This window comes from Strix uralensis, chromosome 7, assembly GCF_047716275.1.
Source record: "Strix uralensis isolate ZFMK-TIS-50842 chromosome 7, bStrUra1, whole genome shotgun sequence".
In the NCBI taxonomy this organism is placed as follows: domain Eukaryota; kingdom Metazoa; phylum Chordata; class Aves; order Strigiformes; family Strigidae; genus Strix; species Strix uralensis.
In genome coordinates, this window is record NC_133978.1 from 26,775,645 (window position 1) to 26,790,574 (window position 14,930).

Below are 14,930 nucleotides of genomic sequence, written 5' to 3' on the forward strand. Positions count from 1 at the left end.
GCCAGGAGACATCCACTCCCGGGGTCCCTGCAGAGGGAGGTGGGTGAGCCGCAGGGTCATGGCACAGGGAGGGTGCTGAGCCCTCGGGGTGCGGCTGGGTGTTGCACTACGGGGGCTGCCCAGCTCTACTCCGTTTCCCCCTCCCGTGCCCGCAGTTGCACTGGTCTGTGGGGCAAACCCCCACTGCACCCAGGCCGAGGCAGACCCCTGGCTCTGTTCGCCCCGTCGCCCCAGCCACCCTCGCAGGAGGTGAGGAGCCATGACCAGTGCCCCGAGTGCCACCCACCCCCCAGCACCCACGGGGTGACGGCGGGGGTGCTGCTCCTCTCCAGCGGGCCAGGAGCCCCCCGCAGCCAGCCAGCTTCCCCGCCGCCGCTCCGGCCGCCCGGTAAGCGACGCCCCGCTCATCCCGGAGCCCCACCGCCACGTCCAGGCCCCGGCGGGCTCCGTGCCCGGGGCGATGGTCCCCCGCGGGTCCCCCCGCAGCCTCCCGGCCGGGGCTGCCGCTGCGATGGGGACAGTAAATCAGCGCGGCGCAGCCCCACCTCCGCGCTCTCCATTGGCAGCGGCGCCCCTCACCCCGCTCATTGGCGCTGCCGCCGCCGCCGCCCGGCCCTACATAAGGCGCCGCTCGGCCGGACCGGCCCCGTCGGAAACCGGGGAGCGGCGGAGCCGGAGCCGGGCGGTGAGGCGAGGCGGGCGCTGCGGGATGCGCTCCCCCCCCCGCCGCCGCGGGGGCGCCGGGCAGCCCCCCTGGCCCGTGAGTAAGGGGATGGTTTGGTGCTCCGTGAAGTTTCCCGGGGACTCGGGGGCGGTTTTCAACTCCCGCACGGTCACCGGCCCGGGGAGAAGTTAGTGGCGGGTGAAGCGGGACCGCAGGCGCGCAGCCTGCCCCCGCAGCGTGGAGGGGATGCGGGGTGGCAAGGCGGGAGGAAGGGGGATGAAGGGTAGGATGGGGATGGGGGTGGAAGACTGCTGGGCTGGGGGGGACGGGCTCGGGAGGATGGAGCGGGATAGGGGGTGTGAGCTGGGACTGGCAGGGGCACCAGCGTGGTGAGAAGCAAGGGACAGCTCCTCGTCCTAGGGGCACTTGTGCTTGGTCGTGGCTGAGCCCGTGGAGGGGCTGGGGGATGCAGGGAGAGGGGTCCAGCCGTGCATCTGCCTGCGTGGGAAGGGGTTGGCTGTGCGCTGGTGGGACTGAGCCCCCCAAGGACCTGGTGTCCCCTTGGGCTGAGCTCGGAGGCTAAGGTGACTGCTCATCTCCACACTGCATTAGCTGCTGCTGGCTGAGCCCCAGAGTGCCAGGTCCGGGGCTGAGGAGTCCTGCATGGGAGGGGACAGGGACGGGCCAGCTGGCAGCTGGGGGCTTTGGGCCCATCAGAAGCATCCGTGATGGGGTGCACGCACAGGCCAGGTCTGCGAGAGGAGTGTGGGAGGGAGCAGCGGTGAGCCCACAGCAGCAGCCGAGGCACTGGGACTGGGGCTCACGGGCTTTGGCCAGAGCACAGGCACTGCAGGGGCAGGGCTGCTTGGGGCTGAGGTGCTGTGGAGGGGGCACTGTTGGCATCCTTGGGCAGCTCAGCTGCTGTGGGAGAGGGGCTCCTGGGTCTGCGGGACGTCTCCAGCCTCTCCTCTGCCCTGGCGGGTACAGCTGTGGGAGCCTGGGAATGGAAGGAATGGGAATATGATGTTACTGGGGCACATGCAGCATGGTGTCATGGGGTGCTGTGATGTCACCGTGTTGTCACTGCTCTGGGGTGCTTTTGGGGTGTGATGAGGCCCCGTTGCGTGGTGTTGTGCAATGTTGTAATGGTGCCAGAGGCGGCTGCAGCCCGGGATGGGATGTCGCCGCAGTGGTGGAGCGTGACATCACTGGGGTACATGGTGTGGTGGGCAGCAATGTCAAGGTGGCATGCAGGATGGGGTGTCCGCACAGAGAGCCAGCTCCCACCCTCCCTGTGATATGGGCCAAGGGCTGGGGATGTGCATGTGGGTACATGAGGAGCGCTGGGGACAGAACCTCCCCACCTGTGGTGAGGGGCCTGGGCTCAACCCCCTGCCTGCCCCACAGTTCCCTTCCCAGTCCCATCTCAACCTCCCTGCAGGGCATTGCCAGCCACAGCCATGTGTGGGGACAGATGAGCCCTACATGCTGCACCCCTGCCATGGGGCCAGCACCCTGTCCCTGCGCTGCCTGGCTGCACCCTGCGTGGGTGCCCGTGGCACCCCCTGCCCTGTTCCCATCCTCCCACTGCCTCTACCCCTGCCTGGCACCTTGGCTTCATGTTACCAGGTTTAGCCATGCTGAGCAGGCGCCCTGGGGTGACCACAGCCCCTGGGGTCACCTTGCCACCAGATGCTGCAACACAAGCCAGGACGTGACTGTGCTGGGACAAGACAGCCCTGCGTACAAGCAGGACTCCATAGCCTCAAACCTCAGGTGGAATGTCATGCTGGGCCTCGGTGCTATCAGCAGCATGCTGGGAACCACGAGGCCTTTCCTGTCTGCCACACAGAGACTGAGCCTCCCTCCTCCCCCTTCCCAAAATGGCCTGGCTCTGGGCCGTGCATCCCTTCCCCATGGCACCAAGCACCGGATCTGCTGGGAAAAGCCTTTTGTCTCCAATCAGGAACATTGTTTTCTCCTGGAAAGGCTCCATCCAGCCTGGAGGGATTTCAGCTGCAGCTGGATGGGGCGGGAGGGGCACCTGGGGAACAGGCCAAGCTGGAGGGAGTGGGGGCTGGAGGGGGGGCAGAGCAGAGAGAGCCATGCCAGTGGCCTGGGGACAGCCACCCCTTGCCTGGCTGTGGCCAGGGGTAAGGCGCCACTGCTCTGCATTGGCAGGGGGTTCACATGGCAGCCCTGCACCCATATGTCCACATGCAGATGGCTGTCCCCCACACTTACTTTGGTGAGCCCAGTGTGGAGCTGTGGCAAAGGCTCCCCTTCCCTCACTGTCTGGCACTGCAGAGTGATACCCAGGGACTGTCCCATCCCTGTGCAACCCAGTGAAACCCTGTCCCCATTGCATGTGCCTTGTGTGGGGTACCTGCACCAGGGAAAAACCCAGGCTCCTGCTCCTGGAGAGCTGTGTCACACAGAATGGCAGGGTGATGGTCACAGTGCCCCAGGTCTGGCTGGGTGGTGGACAACATAGTTCCAGAGAGGCTGGCTGTGCCTGGGTCTGTGGGAGGCTGTGGGTCATGCCAGGGAAGGAATGGGAGCAGCACGGAATAGAGCTGGACGGACACACACACACACCCCCCACCCCCACACCCACCCACCCTTGCAGCAAGGTCTGGGGAGTGGATGGGATTGGACAGGGAAGGGGAGCAGGACCAGCAGTGGGACACAGGGCTCCAGGTGTGCTGGGCAGCAGGGCTCAAGGTTTCTACTGCAGCTGGAAGACAGCCCCTTCCCACCCAGCTGGGTGGTCCTGGAAGCTATTTGGTTGTGGCAGAGGAATCCTGGGCCCCCAAAAACCTTTGGGACCATTCCCATCCCCAGGGAAGGCAGCAGCAGACTGTTCCCTGCTGCCTGGTGGGTCTTCAAGGATCTGATCCTCGGTCCCATCTCCAAGCCAAGCACATGTGGCACCATGCAGCTGCCAGAGCTTCCTTTGCTTGCTGGCAGGGTCCACAGCATGGGGCCATTCACCCCTGACAGTGCTGGGGGGGCTGTTCCTGGCTGGGGGGGCAGCCCTGCCCAGGGGTATGGGACAGTACCATGGAGCAGTGTCCCCCACCTTGGTGACTGGATGCCCCAGCCATCCCTCCAATCTGCAAGAGTGGGACTGGCTGGACTTTCTCCCAGCTGGAGCGCTGGCCCATGTGTTCATGCCCACAGTCTGGGGATGCACTGCTCACTGCTGGACTCTTCCCTCTGGAGGGGATTGCCTGGCCTGGGATGAGGGCCGGCTGTCCTGGGTGTCACCTTGCTCGTCACCTGTGCTACAGCCAGGTCAGAGCCAGCTCCAAAATGTCTGCAGCCTTGCCAGCAGTGCTGGCAGACACTGTCCTCCGCAGTCCAGGTTAATTGAGCCTCTCCTCCCAGTCTCCCATTCCTCCTAGCATCTCCTTCCCGTGGCTGCATTCCTGTGCAGAAACCTTCCCCAGCCAGCCTGGGAGGAGCTCACCCTGCAGAGACCCCGGGAAGAACAGTGCTAGCAGGGTGGAGAAACTCAGCACACAGAAGTCACCTGGCAGAGTACCCCCGTGTTCTCCCCATGGCCTTCCCGAGCTCTGGAAGACCAGTTGGACAGGGGACAAACTCCCCAGCCCGGTGACTGCCTGCTTCCTCTGGCCCTGCCAAGGGAGCAGTGATTGGCATCAGGAGTTGCCAGGAGCTTTGGTGCCAGTGGCTCCTTGGGGCAGGGTGAACTGGGGCTGAGCTCGTATTTGTCAGCACCCTGCAGCCCTCCCACCACCTTCTGGGTCCCTCCCATGGGATGGGCTCCCACAGCCCTGATTCTGCTCAGCCCTGGCTCCCAGCTCGCTGGGGTACGGTCCTGTCCGAAGGAAGCCCTGAGGGTGAGCTGCAACCGGGAGGGTCCATGCATGGGGATGCCAGAGCCGTGGCAGTGGCCAAGGGTCTCCGGCCTGGGGTGGGTGACAAGGGGTGGACAGAATGTGTAAGGGTAGCGTGGATGCTTGGGAACTGTGTAGAGGGGCCTTGGGGTCCCTGCTGGCTGGCGAAGCCATCTCCTTCTGGAGCTGACGGGCTGCAGGTCTCTCCCAGGTGCCCAGGATGCTGGCGCTGTGCCTGCTGTCCCTGGCCTGGCTCAGCGAGGGCTCCCAGCGCAGCGAGCCCATGTTTGTGGCTGTCACCCACCGCCTCCTTCCACCCGACTACGACAGCAACCCCACGCAGCTCAACTATGGCGTGGCTGTCACCGACCTGGATGCCGACGGCGACTTCGAGGTCGTGGTGGCGGGGTGAGTGGTGCACCCAGCGCCTTGGTGACAGTGGGACCTGGTGGCCCTGCAGGGCCAGGAGCTCCTCACTCCTCTGTGGGCATGTGGCTGGCTGAGGGGTTGTTCACAAGGGTAGGGGGGTGGGGGTCCGCATGCACCCACTCGTGTGTGTGTGTGTGCACCTGCATAGGATGTTGATGTCAGCTGGGTGCCTGTGTGGGGCCATGCGGGTGCCCCCATCCCAGCCCTGGGTCCAGGTCCCCAGTGGCAGCTGCCAGTGGCCGGGGTCCACCCCGCAGTGCAGAGTCAGTGTGTCCCTAAGCCGGCTCAGCTCCGCTGACAGGACTCAGCGCTCTCCGCAGATTCGGTTAATTGGCTAGAGGTTTTTTATAGCCCTTTATTGGAGTGATGGCTCGGAAGGGCTGGCAGGAACTGGGGACGCAGGGAGCCGTGTGCTGAGCTGCCAGCGCCTGAGCAGGGCTGGACACGGAGCAGCTGCTGCCAGTGGGTCCGGCCCCAGCCAGGGACAGTGGGGATTGTAGCACAGGCTCTGCATGTGTGTGCTGGCACGGCTGTGAGCCGCTGGCGCGGCGTGTCTGTGCATGCACCATCATGCTCGCCCCCGGGAGAGGCTTGCACACACAGGTGTGCTCACTTGGAGGGCACCCCTCACCCCCCATAGAGCCCATCTTGTCGGGGGGGGGCACTGTGGGAACCAGGGCACCACGGTGGCAGGCAGGGTCCGGGTCTGAGCATCACCCTGGGGCAGCAAACTACAGGCAGCCCTGGGGAACCCCAGAGTGGCCGAGGACACTGCTCCCAGCCAGCTACGGTTTTGTAAGTGGCCGTGGTGCCTGTTGTGTAACTTGTTTATGGGCACCCAGGTCAGGAGCGGGCGGGGAGCCTCTGGGGCACAGCATGCCGAGAGGATTTGTCTTGCATGCCAGTTTCCCAGCCCTGGGAAAGGGCTGCAAGCAGGGACCTGTGCCCCATCCTGCCCCACTAGCCACCCAGGCCCAGCCCCTGCCCTGGCATTGCCCTGGAGTACCCGGGCCAGGTAGACTTGGGATGCCTGACACGTGCTGGAACAGGTCCAGGCTGAGCCCTCCCCATTGGCAGCCAGGAGCCAGCCCCACATTTGGGTGCTGAAGGCAGCCCAGGGTCTTTAGTCTCCATGGACTATGCAGGTCTCTGATGTGCCCTTTCCCCATCATGGGGGAACACCTAGTGTCACACCTGGGCTCCCCCCAGGGAGGGGACAGGAGCTTTCATCCTGTCCCCAAGCCTCAGGGAGCCATCACCCCTGCTTGCACCCCCAGGTACAACGGCCCCAACCTGGTGCTGAAGTATGACAAGGCACGGGGACGGTTGGTGAACGTGGCGGAGGATGAGCGGGGCTCCCCATATTATGCGCTGCGGGACCGGCAGGGCCACGCCATCGGCGTGACGGCCTGTGACATTGATGGGGACGGCCGCGAGGAGATCTACTTCCTCAACACCAACAACGCCTTCTCTGGTGAGCCCCGCCGGCAGCTGTGCCCTGAGCCCCGGGTGCGGGAAGAGCTCCCAGCACAGCCGTCCGTGACCTTTGGCATGTGAGGGATGTGTGCGGGCTGGAGTTAATTTCTCAGTTGAGTGGCTCCATTGATTGATGGCAGCACGGGTGGGACGCTGAGCCCAGCCAGCTGCCGAGTCAGCATTTCCAGCTGCCCACCACCCTCCCAGTGGCACCTGGAGGGGGATGGCAGTTTCCTCACCAACCCCAGGGTGGCCCTGCCACAGGGACCCTGCACAGCAAATCCCAGCTCTGCCCCTCCATGTCGTGGCTCCCCTGTGCCCACTGGACCAAGCCAGGTCTATTCCTGCCCTGCCGGTGCTGTCCCAGCTCCCAGGATGTCAGTTGTGGGGTGGAGACCCACATGCACCAGCCCAGCACCAGGCATCCCTGGAGCTCCCTGGGTCAGTGCTCCAGCCCGGGTCTGCCCTGTGTGCGTCCCACAGCTCTGACCTCCAGGCAGCAGATCTATCTTCCTGACACTCCTAATCACCCAGGCCGGCAGTGACCGCCGGCACACCTGTCCCTAAATCAGGCGTTGCCATTGGCGTTGTCACAGGCAGCGCGGCTGCTGCCTGTGCCTGGCACCGAATCGATTTTTTTTTTACCTTCCCGGGGATGATGTACAGGGCTGCGCCCCATTGGGACACATTTTACTTTAATGAGTTGATTCTTCTGCGTGTCTCCCGGCGGCCCTTAAGGGTCACAGGGGCTCTTGCAGTGGCAGCCCAGCCCCACGGTGCTGCTGGGGGCTGCGGGGGACAGAGCAGATGTCTGGGATGCCTCCCAACAGCCGCCTCTTGCCACAGGGCACCCTCCTCGGCATGGGGAGGGATGCTGCAGCCCCCTGACCCGTCCCCCCCCACCCCCCCCTCCCCAGGCATGGCCACGTACACGGACAAGCTCTTCAAGCTCCGCAACGGGCGCTGGGAGGACCTCCTGAGTGATGAGGTGAACCGGGACGTGGCCAGCCGCTTCGCCGGGCGCTCCGTCGCCTGCGTGGACCGGACGGTGAGCAGGCAGGGCACGGTGGGCAGGCGGCATCTCCACTCCCTTCCCACCCCCTGGTGCCCCTTCAGCCCTCCCCTGCGGGGTCCCGGGGGACCTCTCCTCTCGCCTGAGCACCAGCCCCATCCCACCCCGCACTGGGGCCTGGGGTGCCCCCCCAGCAGCCCGTGACTGTCAGGGCTGGCAGCCCCCCCAGCCATGGGGACTGCAGGCGCCTGTCCACACGGTTGCTGCCAGCTGATAAACGTGCCTGTCGAGGTGATTTATGTTCCTGTCACCTGCTCTTTCTTCTTCTTCCTCCTCCTCCTCCAGTGGTTTGTTTCCAAACGATTATCACTAAATCAGGGTCCAGCTGTTGCATGGGACAAGGGGAGTGGGGGGGATGGGGGGGACTCGGCACACTGGGGATGCTGGGGGGCAGAGTGCCCCATGCCATCACTGTGAGCCTGGGGACCACAGCTCCTGGAGGCAATGGGGCACGTCCCCACTCCCGGGGTGCTTTTCACTATGGGCTTTGCAGAGCTCTTGCTTGGCACACGGTAGATGTGCCTCGTCCCATGGAGCCATGAGAGCATCCAGCCCCACAACAGGGATCCTGTGGTCCCCGTGGAGATGGGTCTGGGGCGGGTGGGTGCTGAGGAGGTGCCGCCGGCCGCAGGGCTCCGGCAGGTACTCCATCTACATCGCCAACTACGCCAGCGGCAACGTGGGCCCCCACGCCCTGATCGAGATGGACGTGGCTGCCAGTGACCCTGCCCGCGGCGTCGTCGTGCTGGTGGATGTGGCCGCCAAGGCTGGTGTCAGCAAATACACAGGTACCCGGCTGCTGTGGCCCCGCGGAGGGGACGGGGTGCCGCTGGGCACGATGAGCGGGGGACCCCATTGCAGGCAGGGCAGGGCAGGGCAGTCAGTGGCCAGTGCCACGCATTAGCCTGCCTGACTGCCCCATCTAGCGGCAGCCCCATGGCCCGTGGAAGGGACCAGGGCCACGGACTGCCCACCTGGCAGAACCCCCGTGCCCACCATCACCTGGGCTGATCCCTCCGGAGCCCGCAGCATCTGCAGGACAGGCGGTGTGACACGGGGACATGGGTACACAATCAGGGCAGCGGGGAGCGTGCCAGCCTGCGCCCCATGCTGCCCCACCACCACAGGGACCACTGCTGTGCCCCATCTCCCCAGCAGTAAATTGTCACTACTTAGGAGTATTGTCACTACTTAGGAGTGTTGTCACCATGGCAATGGCAGTGTTTAGGGTTGGGAGTGACACAAGTGACTGTCAGGCCCAGTTAGCTCCTGATGAGAGGGAATGAAAGTGGGAGGTGGGTGAGGAGGGGACACTGCGGGTCCTGGGAGCACCAGGTGTACAGCACTGAGGGAGCGTGGAGGGCATGAACTCCTCTGGGGCAGGGCACCAGCTGTCCCCTCACGCCCGGGCTGCTGTCCCCAGGGGGCCGTGGTGTGGCTGTGGGCCCCATCCTGAGCGACAGCGCCTCTGACATATTCTGCGGTAATGAGAACAGCCCAAATTTCCTCTTCCACAACTGGGGGGACGGGACGTACCGGGACGTGGCAGCTGCCGTGGGTGAGTAGGGGGAGATGGGGGAAGCACCCAGACATCGGGGCAGGGCAGGGCCAACTCTGCCTGCCCCTGCCTGCAGAGGCTGACTGAGTGCAGGGTGAAGGGACAGCCCTGGGACCCAGAGCCCCACTGACCACGGGGGGTGGCTGAGGTGCACCAGGGCATCCATTAGTGCAGGGATGCTGCCCTGCACGGGGAAGACCTGTCTGGGGATCATGGGGCATGTCCCGGGAGGCATCCCAGGGAGATGAAGGCAGGGAGGGGGTCCCGTCTGCCCCCGTCCCCTTGCGGCTCCCCAGGGCTGGATGACCCCTACCAGCACGGACGCGGCGTGGCGCTGGCTGACTTCAACCGTGACGGCCGGGTGGACATCGTCTACGGCAACTGGAATGGGCCGCACCGCCTCTACCTGCAGAGTGGGGCCCCCGGGCGCGTCCGATTTCGGGTGAGGGCTGGGGCTGGGACCCCCCCACTGCTGGCTTTGCCACTGAGCCTCCTTGGCCAGGGGGGCTGGCTTCACCCTGATTTGGCTTTGAGCCCCACATCCCAGCGAGGAGGGGACCCAAAGCACTAAAGCGGGACCTGGTGTCCCACTCTCTGTGCCTGTTGTCACTCCACACCCATTCCCTGTGCAGGACATTGCCACCCCCAAATTCTCAATGCCATCCCCTGTCCGCACCGTTATCGCAGCCGACTTTGACAATGACCAGGAGCTGGAGGTTTTCTTCAACAACATCGCCTACCGCGGCTCCTCCGCCAACCGCCTCTTCCGGTAGGAGCCTGGCACATACCGGGGGGCTGGGGCAGCCCACACCCCGCTCCGGGGGGGCCGAGCAGCCCTTGTGGCACAGCCGGGTTCATGGGGCTCCTCTCCAGCAGTGCCACTGCTTGGGCTTCGCTAATAAGAGGCACTGTGACTGAGCCCTTCCCAGCATCATTACCAGCCACTTCGATCGTGCCTGCAGCAGCCCCCAGGGTCCCCAGCACTGCTGATTAGCAGCCGTGTGGAAGCTTGTTCATGGCTCCTGTTAATTGTGGGGGTCAATTCCTCATTACCACTGTGTGGCACCTCCTCTCATGGCGTGTGGGGTGGTGGGAGCTGGTTGTCCACCCAGTGCTGGCACCCGTGGGTGGATGGAGGGCAGTGGCGTGGCAGGGAGCCCTGAGGGAGGGTCTCTGGTCCCAGAGGGATCCAGCAGTGTTCGGAGATGGCATTGCTGCTCTGAAGTTCAGACTCACAAGAGCCAGCCTCTCATGACATCTCTGTCACCCCTGCATGGAGCGGGGACATGAGGTGCTAGCAGGCAGGGGCCAGTCCTGTCCCCCATCCACCCTTCATAGCCACCAGGGCTGTCACCTCTCTACCATGCTGCTGTGGGAGGGGACAGGCACTTTCTGGGAAGGTGCTGGGGACCGCAGAGGCTGGCACTAATGCCCTGTCTGTGCTCGGCAGGCTCATCCGCAGGGAGCACTCAGACCCCATCGTGGAAGAGCTGAATCCAGGGGATGCACTGGAGCCCGAGGGACGGGGCACGGGTGGGTCCCCCCAGCCCTGGCAGTGGAGCCCTGTGCACTGCCTGGCACCCTTTATTCTGGGGGATGCTGTATGCCTGGCTAAGACACCTGCCTGCTCCCCACCAGCACCCTGGAGTCCCCATCACCCAGGAGCAGTCCCCATGCTTTCTCCCTCCACCCATACCCAGCTAACAGCGCCATTTCCAGTTGTTCCCTAGAGCATCAATCTTGGGGGTCTTCTTCCTGGGTTCCCCACTGTTCAAAGCCAACCTCTGCATTTGGGAGAGGCCCAGGCAGTCTCCCGTGTCCCAAAGCCCCCCCAGGCACTGCCTGTCCCCTCCACTGCCTGGGGAGCTGACCCACCTGATTGCAGGGTGCCACCCATACCCCTGCAATTACTCCTGCACTGGGGTCACCCCATGTTCCCTATTGCCCTCGCACTGCTGGGAGTGCTGCTGTCACCTCCCACACTGGCAGCAGGGTGTAGTGCTGGGAGACGTGGGACTGGACCCCAGGCATGACAAGATCCTGTCCTTGCAGGGGGTGCAGTGACAGATTTTGACGGCGATGGGATGCTGGACCTCATCCTGTCCCACGGCGAGTCCATGGCACAGCCAATCTCCATCTTCAAGGGCACCCAGGTGAGTCAAGCAGGGGATCCTCACATTGCCCCCATCCCTTCTGCCTCCCCTTGCTCAGTCTCCCTACTCCCTCCTCCCCTGCAGGGCACCAGCAACAACTGGCTGCGCGTCATCCCCCGCACCCGCTTCGGGGCCTTTGCGCGGGGGGCCAAAGTGGTGCTGTTCACACGGCGCAGCGGGGCCCACCTGCGTATCATCGACGGCGGATCAGGGTACCTCTGCGAGATGGAGCCCGTGGCGCACTTTGGACTGGGTGAGCGGAGGGGGCAAGGGGCTGCCTCCACCCCCAGCCTTGCCCAGCACCCCCTTGGGCAGGGACCATCTCTGCTGCCCTGGCACCCTGCAGCACAGTAGTCACCCATGCCCTTCGTCCTGGGCATGATGGGTGCCAGGGGAGGCTGCAGATGGGGTGCCCAGCTACTGCAGCCATACTGTAAGGGGCAGCTGCCCCCTTCACCACCCCCTGCCTGCTGCTTTGCCCGGGCACCAGGGCTTTCCCTGCCCATTAACCCTCCACTGGCTTAGCATGGCCAGCAGCTAAGCCTTGCAGGGGTATCCCTGCCTGCTGTCAGGGCATCCCATAGTCCCCATGTGCACCCCTCGGGATACATCCCTGTGCATGGGCTTTCAGCACGGGCACATGCGGCCTGGCTCGGGGAGCAAGGGGAGGCTTTGCCCCTCCATCCCTACCACCCCCCTGACCTCCTTTCAGCCCCTGCCCGCCCCGGAGACCCCCCCTCTGATGGGCTGCCCGCCTGCAGGGCATGACGAAGCCAGCAGCCTGGAGGTGACATGGCCAGATGGCCGTGTCGTGGCACGAGCAGTGGCCAGCAGTGAGACCAACTCCGTCCTGGAGGTCCCCTACCCCCTGGACACAGAGGAGCCACTCGTGCCTGCCCCACTCGAGGTGAGGCCCAGGTGTGGGTGCAGGATTGGAGTTTTTGGGGGCAGGAACGAGGGGCTGGGCTCTGCTGGCTCGGTGGCTGCCCAGGGCTGATTTCTCCCCATCCCGGTGGTCTCTGCTTCTCCCCAAATGCAGTGCGGGCAGGGATTTTCCCAGCACAAGAACGGACGCTGTGTAGGTGAGTGGCTGCTGGGATGCTGCCTGCACCTGGCATGCTGCAGCACAGCCCCGTGGGGGGCACGAGGGCAGCACCCCGTGACAGGGAGGTGGCAGCCAGGGAGGCGTCTGGGAATGGAGGCAGGGCTGCCGCATGGCTCGATGCGGAGCACGGCTGCCTGCCCAGCACGTGGCCTGGGAATGGGGGCAGCAGCATGGCTCTAGAGGGGGACTGTGGTGTCACTGGGAGCGGGAAGAGTGCTGTGCTGGGGGCAGGAGGCATGGCTGGCATGTGGCAGGCATTGTGCTAGAGCCACGAGCAATGGAGGGACAGCAGGGATGCGGCAGCGTGGCCATGGCCGTGCCATGAGCCTCCTGGGCAGAGACATGGCTTGTGCCCTGGGGGGGTCATCCAGCATGTGCAAGGGGAACTGGAGGGGCCATGGCTGGCAGCCCCAGGCTTCCAGCCCAGCCATCTCACACCGAGGCCCCTCTGCTTGCAGACATGGATGAGTGCACCAAGTTTCCCTTCGTCTGCCCCCGGGACAAGCCCATCTGCATCAACACCTACGGCGGGTACCGCTGCCGCAGCAACAAGCGCTGCAGCCGGGGCTTCGAGCCCAATGAGGACGGCACAGCTTGTGTGGGTGAGTGATGGCTGGGACACCCTGACCCCATGCCACCGCAGCCTGGCCCAGCCGGTCGGCATCAGTCCCAAAGCACGCTGCCCTGGGATGCTGTTGCATCCCTGCCAAAAGCCTGGCCTCATTCTGCAACCTGCTGGGTGGCTGCCCAGCCACCTCCACCCTGGCTCCGTGTCTGTTCATCCCGCCCCTCCTGCAGAGCTGCCACTGACTCCCCTTCTTTCTTTCTTTCTCTTTTTTTCTCTTGCTCCTTCTCTCCTTCTCTGTGCAGCTCAAGTGGCCTTTTTTGGGGGATACCCCTCCGCCGGGAGCTGGCCCGGGCTCCCCTACAGTGCCCTCCTCCCTCTAGTCCTCGGACTCTGCCTTTGCCTCTATGCACTTTAACCCCTGCCCATAACACGCCAGAGCAGCCTTGGCAGAAGGACCGGCCGGCCTCTGCCTGTCTCTCTTTTTCTCTCTCTTTCTCTCCATGTTGAACCGCCCTGGATGTGCTGGCTGTGCCCTACCAGGGCGGCCTGGAGTGGGATGGGCACGGAGCCCAGCTGCCCCTTGCACCGTGTCTGGGAAAGCAGCCCCGGGGCAGCGCCCCTTCACCGGCACCTCCCCGCCCCAGCGCTGTTCCTGCCATGCCGGCGCCTCCCGGGCGGTCGCTTGCTCCGTCGCCTCGATACCGTACCATGTGCCTGCTGGTTTGGCCTGCGACGTGTGTGCTTCGCCTGCCCCATCCTCGGTGACGGGGACACCCCTCCCCAACCCTGGCAGAGGAGGGTCCCCCCGGCCCTGCAGGGGAAGGACCCTCCTGGTCTGTTTTTTAACGTATTGACCCCACTGTTTGGAGTCAGACCCTGCTCAGTCTTCCAGCCCCTCTCTTGGAGAACCCCTCCAATAAACTATATCCAGTCTATTAGCCCAGCTTGCTGAGCTGTGCGGGGCAGAGCTGTGCCCATGATTCTGCCCTGGGGCTGTATGGGGAGGGGGCTCAGGGGTGGGGAGCTCCCCCAGCTCTCCCTGCTCCGGGGCCAGGAGCTAGCTGGAGGGTACACGGTGGCCCTGGGCAGCTCTGCCCCTGCCCATCCCTGTTCCCAGCCTTGAGAGCACAGCCAGATGTGCAGCACTGGAGGGGCTGGGGTCCAGCAGGCAGCCCTGCCCACACCACAACAACAGGGCCGTGCTGCCTTCCCCCTGCGTGCTGTAACCCCCTGCCGCTCTCTTCCCCACCACCAGACATCGACGAGTGTGCCCAGGGCTTGCACAACTGCAGCCAGCTCTGCACCAACACCCCTGGGGCACACGCCTGCCACTGCCGCCCGGGCTTCCACTCCCTTGATCCAGCTGCCAGCCAGTGCCTGGGTGAGTACCTGCAGGCAGCGGGGCCGGCAGCCCGCGGTGCCACCCCCCTGCCGCTGCCAGGTGCAGCCCTGCTGCCCTGGGAGCAGGGATGCTCTTTCCTGGGGTGCCCTGTTGTGCTCACAGCCCTGGTCCCGGCCAACCCAAACCATGGGGTGCAGGATGGGCAGATGGTGGCTGTGCAGGAGTTGGAGTGATGCGGTATCTGCCACCCAGCAGCTTTGGGGAGTGGCAGGACCACAGCTGCATGGCTGCAGGCAATGGAGATGCCTTTGTGTCCCAGCCTCACCCAGCCCCAGAGCTGCCTCCCCCCATTCCCCCTCTATCCCCTGCCCTGCCTGTGCCAGGTGAGCCTCACACCCTTGGCGCAGCTCTGACCCTCTCCCCTTCTTTTCCAGACATAGATGAGTGCCGGGCACAGCCTGGTCCCTGCGACCATATCTGCCACAACAGCCACGGCTCCTTCCACTGCCACTGTCACCATGGCTTCTCCCTGGGCTCAGGTGGGCGCTGCCAGCGCAACTAGCCTGCCCCGGCACGGCCGGGTGCCCCCTGCTCGCCCCCAGCTCCATGTAGGTTGCACCCATTGCCAACTGAATAAACCCTTTCCTGCACTGGTTTCCCTATGGGTCACCAGGGCCACATGACTGCTCCATGGGTCTGT

The 14,930-nt window shown here is 64.8% G+C and overlaps 1 protein-coding gene across 5 annotated transcripts; it reads left to right on the plus strand.

Annotated features, from left to right (window-relative positions):
* The first annotated feature begins 663 nt into the window (after nt 1-663).
* Nucleotides 664-14,884, plus strand: CRTAC1 (cartilage acidic protein 1). 5 transcript variants are annotated; one of them, XM_074875058.1, is made up of 16 exons: nt 664-760; nt 4,739-4,935; nt 6,234-6,430; nt 7,350-7,480; nt 8,136-8,292; nt 8,928-9,062; nt 9,359-9,504; nt 9,695-9,831; nt 10,513-10,595; nt 11,115-11,215; nt 11,300-11,468; nt 11,977-12,122; nt 12,255-12,297; nt 12,779-12,922; nt 14,144-14,269; nt 14,665-14,884. In XM_074875058.1, exons 1-16 carry the CDS (start codon nt 710-712, stop codon nt 14,790-14,792), a joined length of 2,091 nt encoding a protein of 696 aa, XP_074731159.1. In that variant the 5' UTR covers nt 664-709; the 3' UTR covers nt 14,793-14,884. The 5 variants fall into 5 exon arrangements, with proteins under 5 accessions (XP_074731159.1, XP_074731161.1, XP_074731160.1 ...); XM_074875060.1 differs by lacking the exon at nt 12,255-12,297; XM_074875059.1 differs by lacking the exons at nt 14,144-14,269; nt 14,665-14,884 and adding an exon at nt 13,191-13,665.
* Nucleotides 14,885-14,930: the final 46 nt, after the last annotated feature.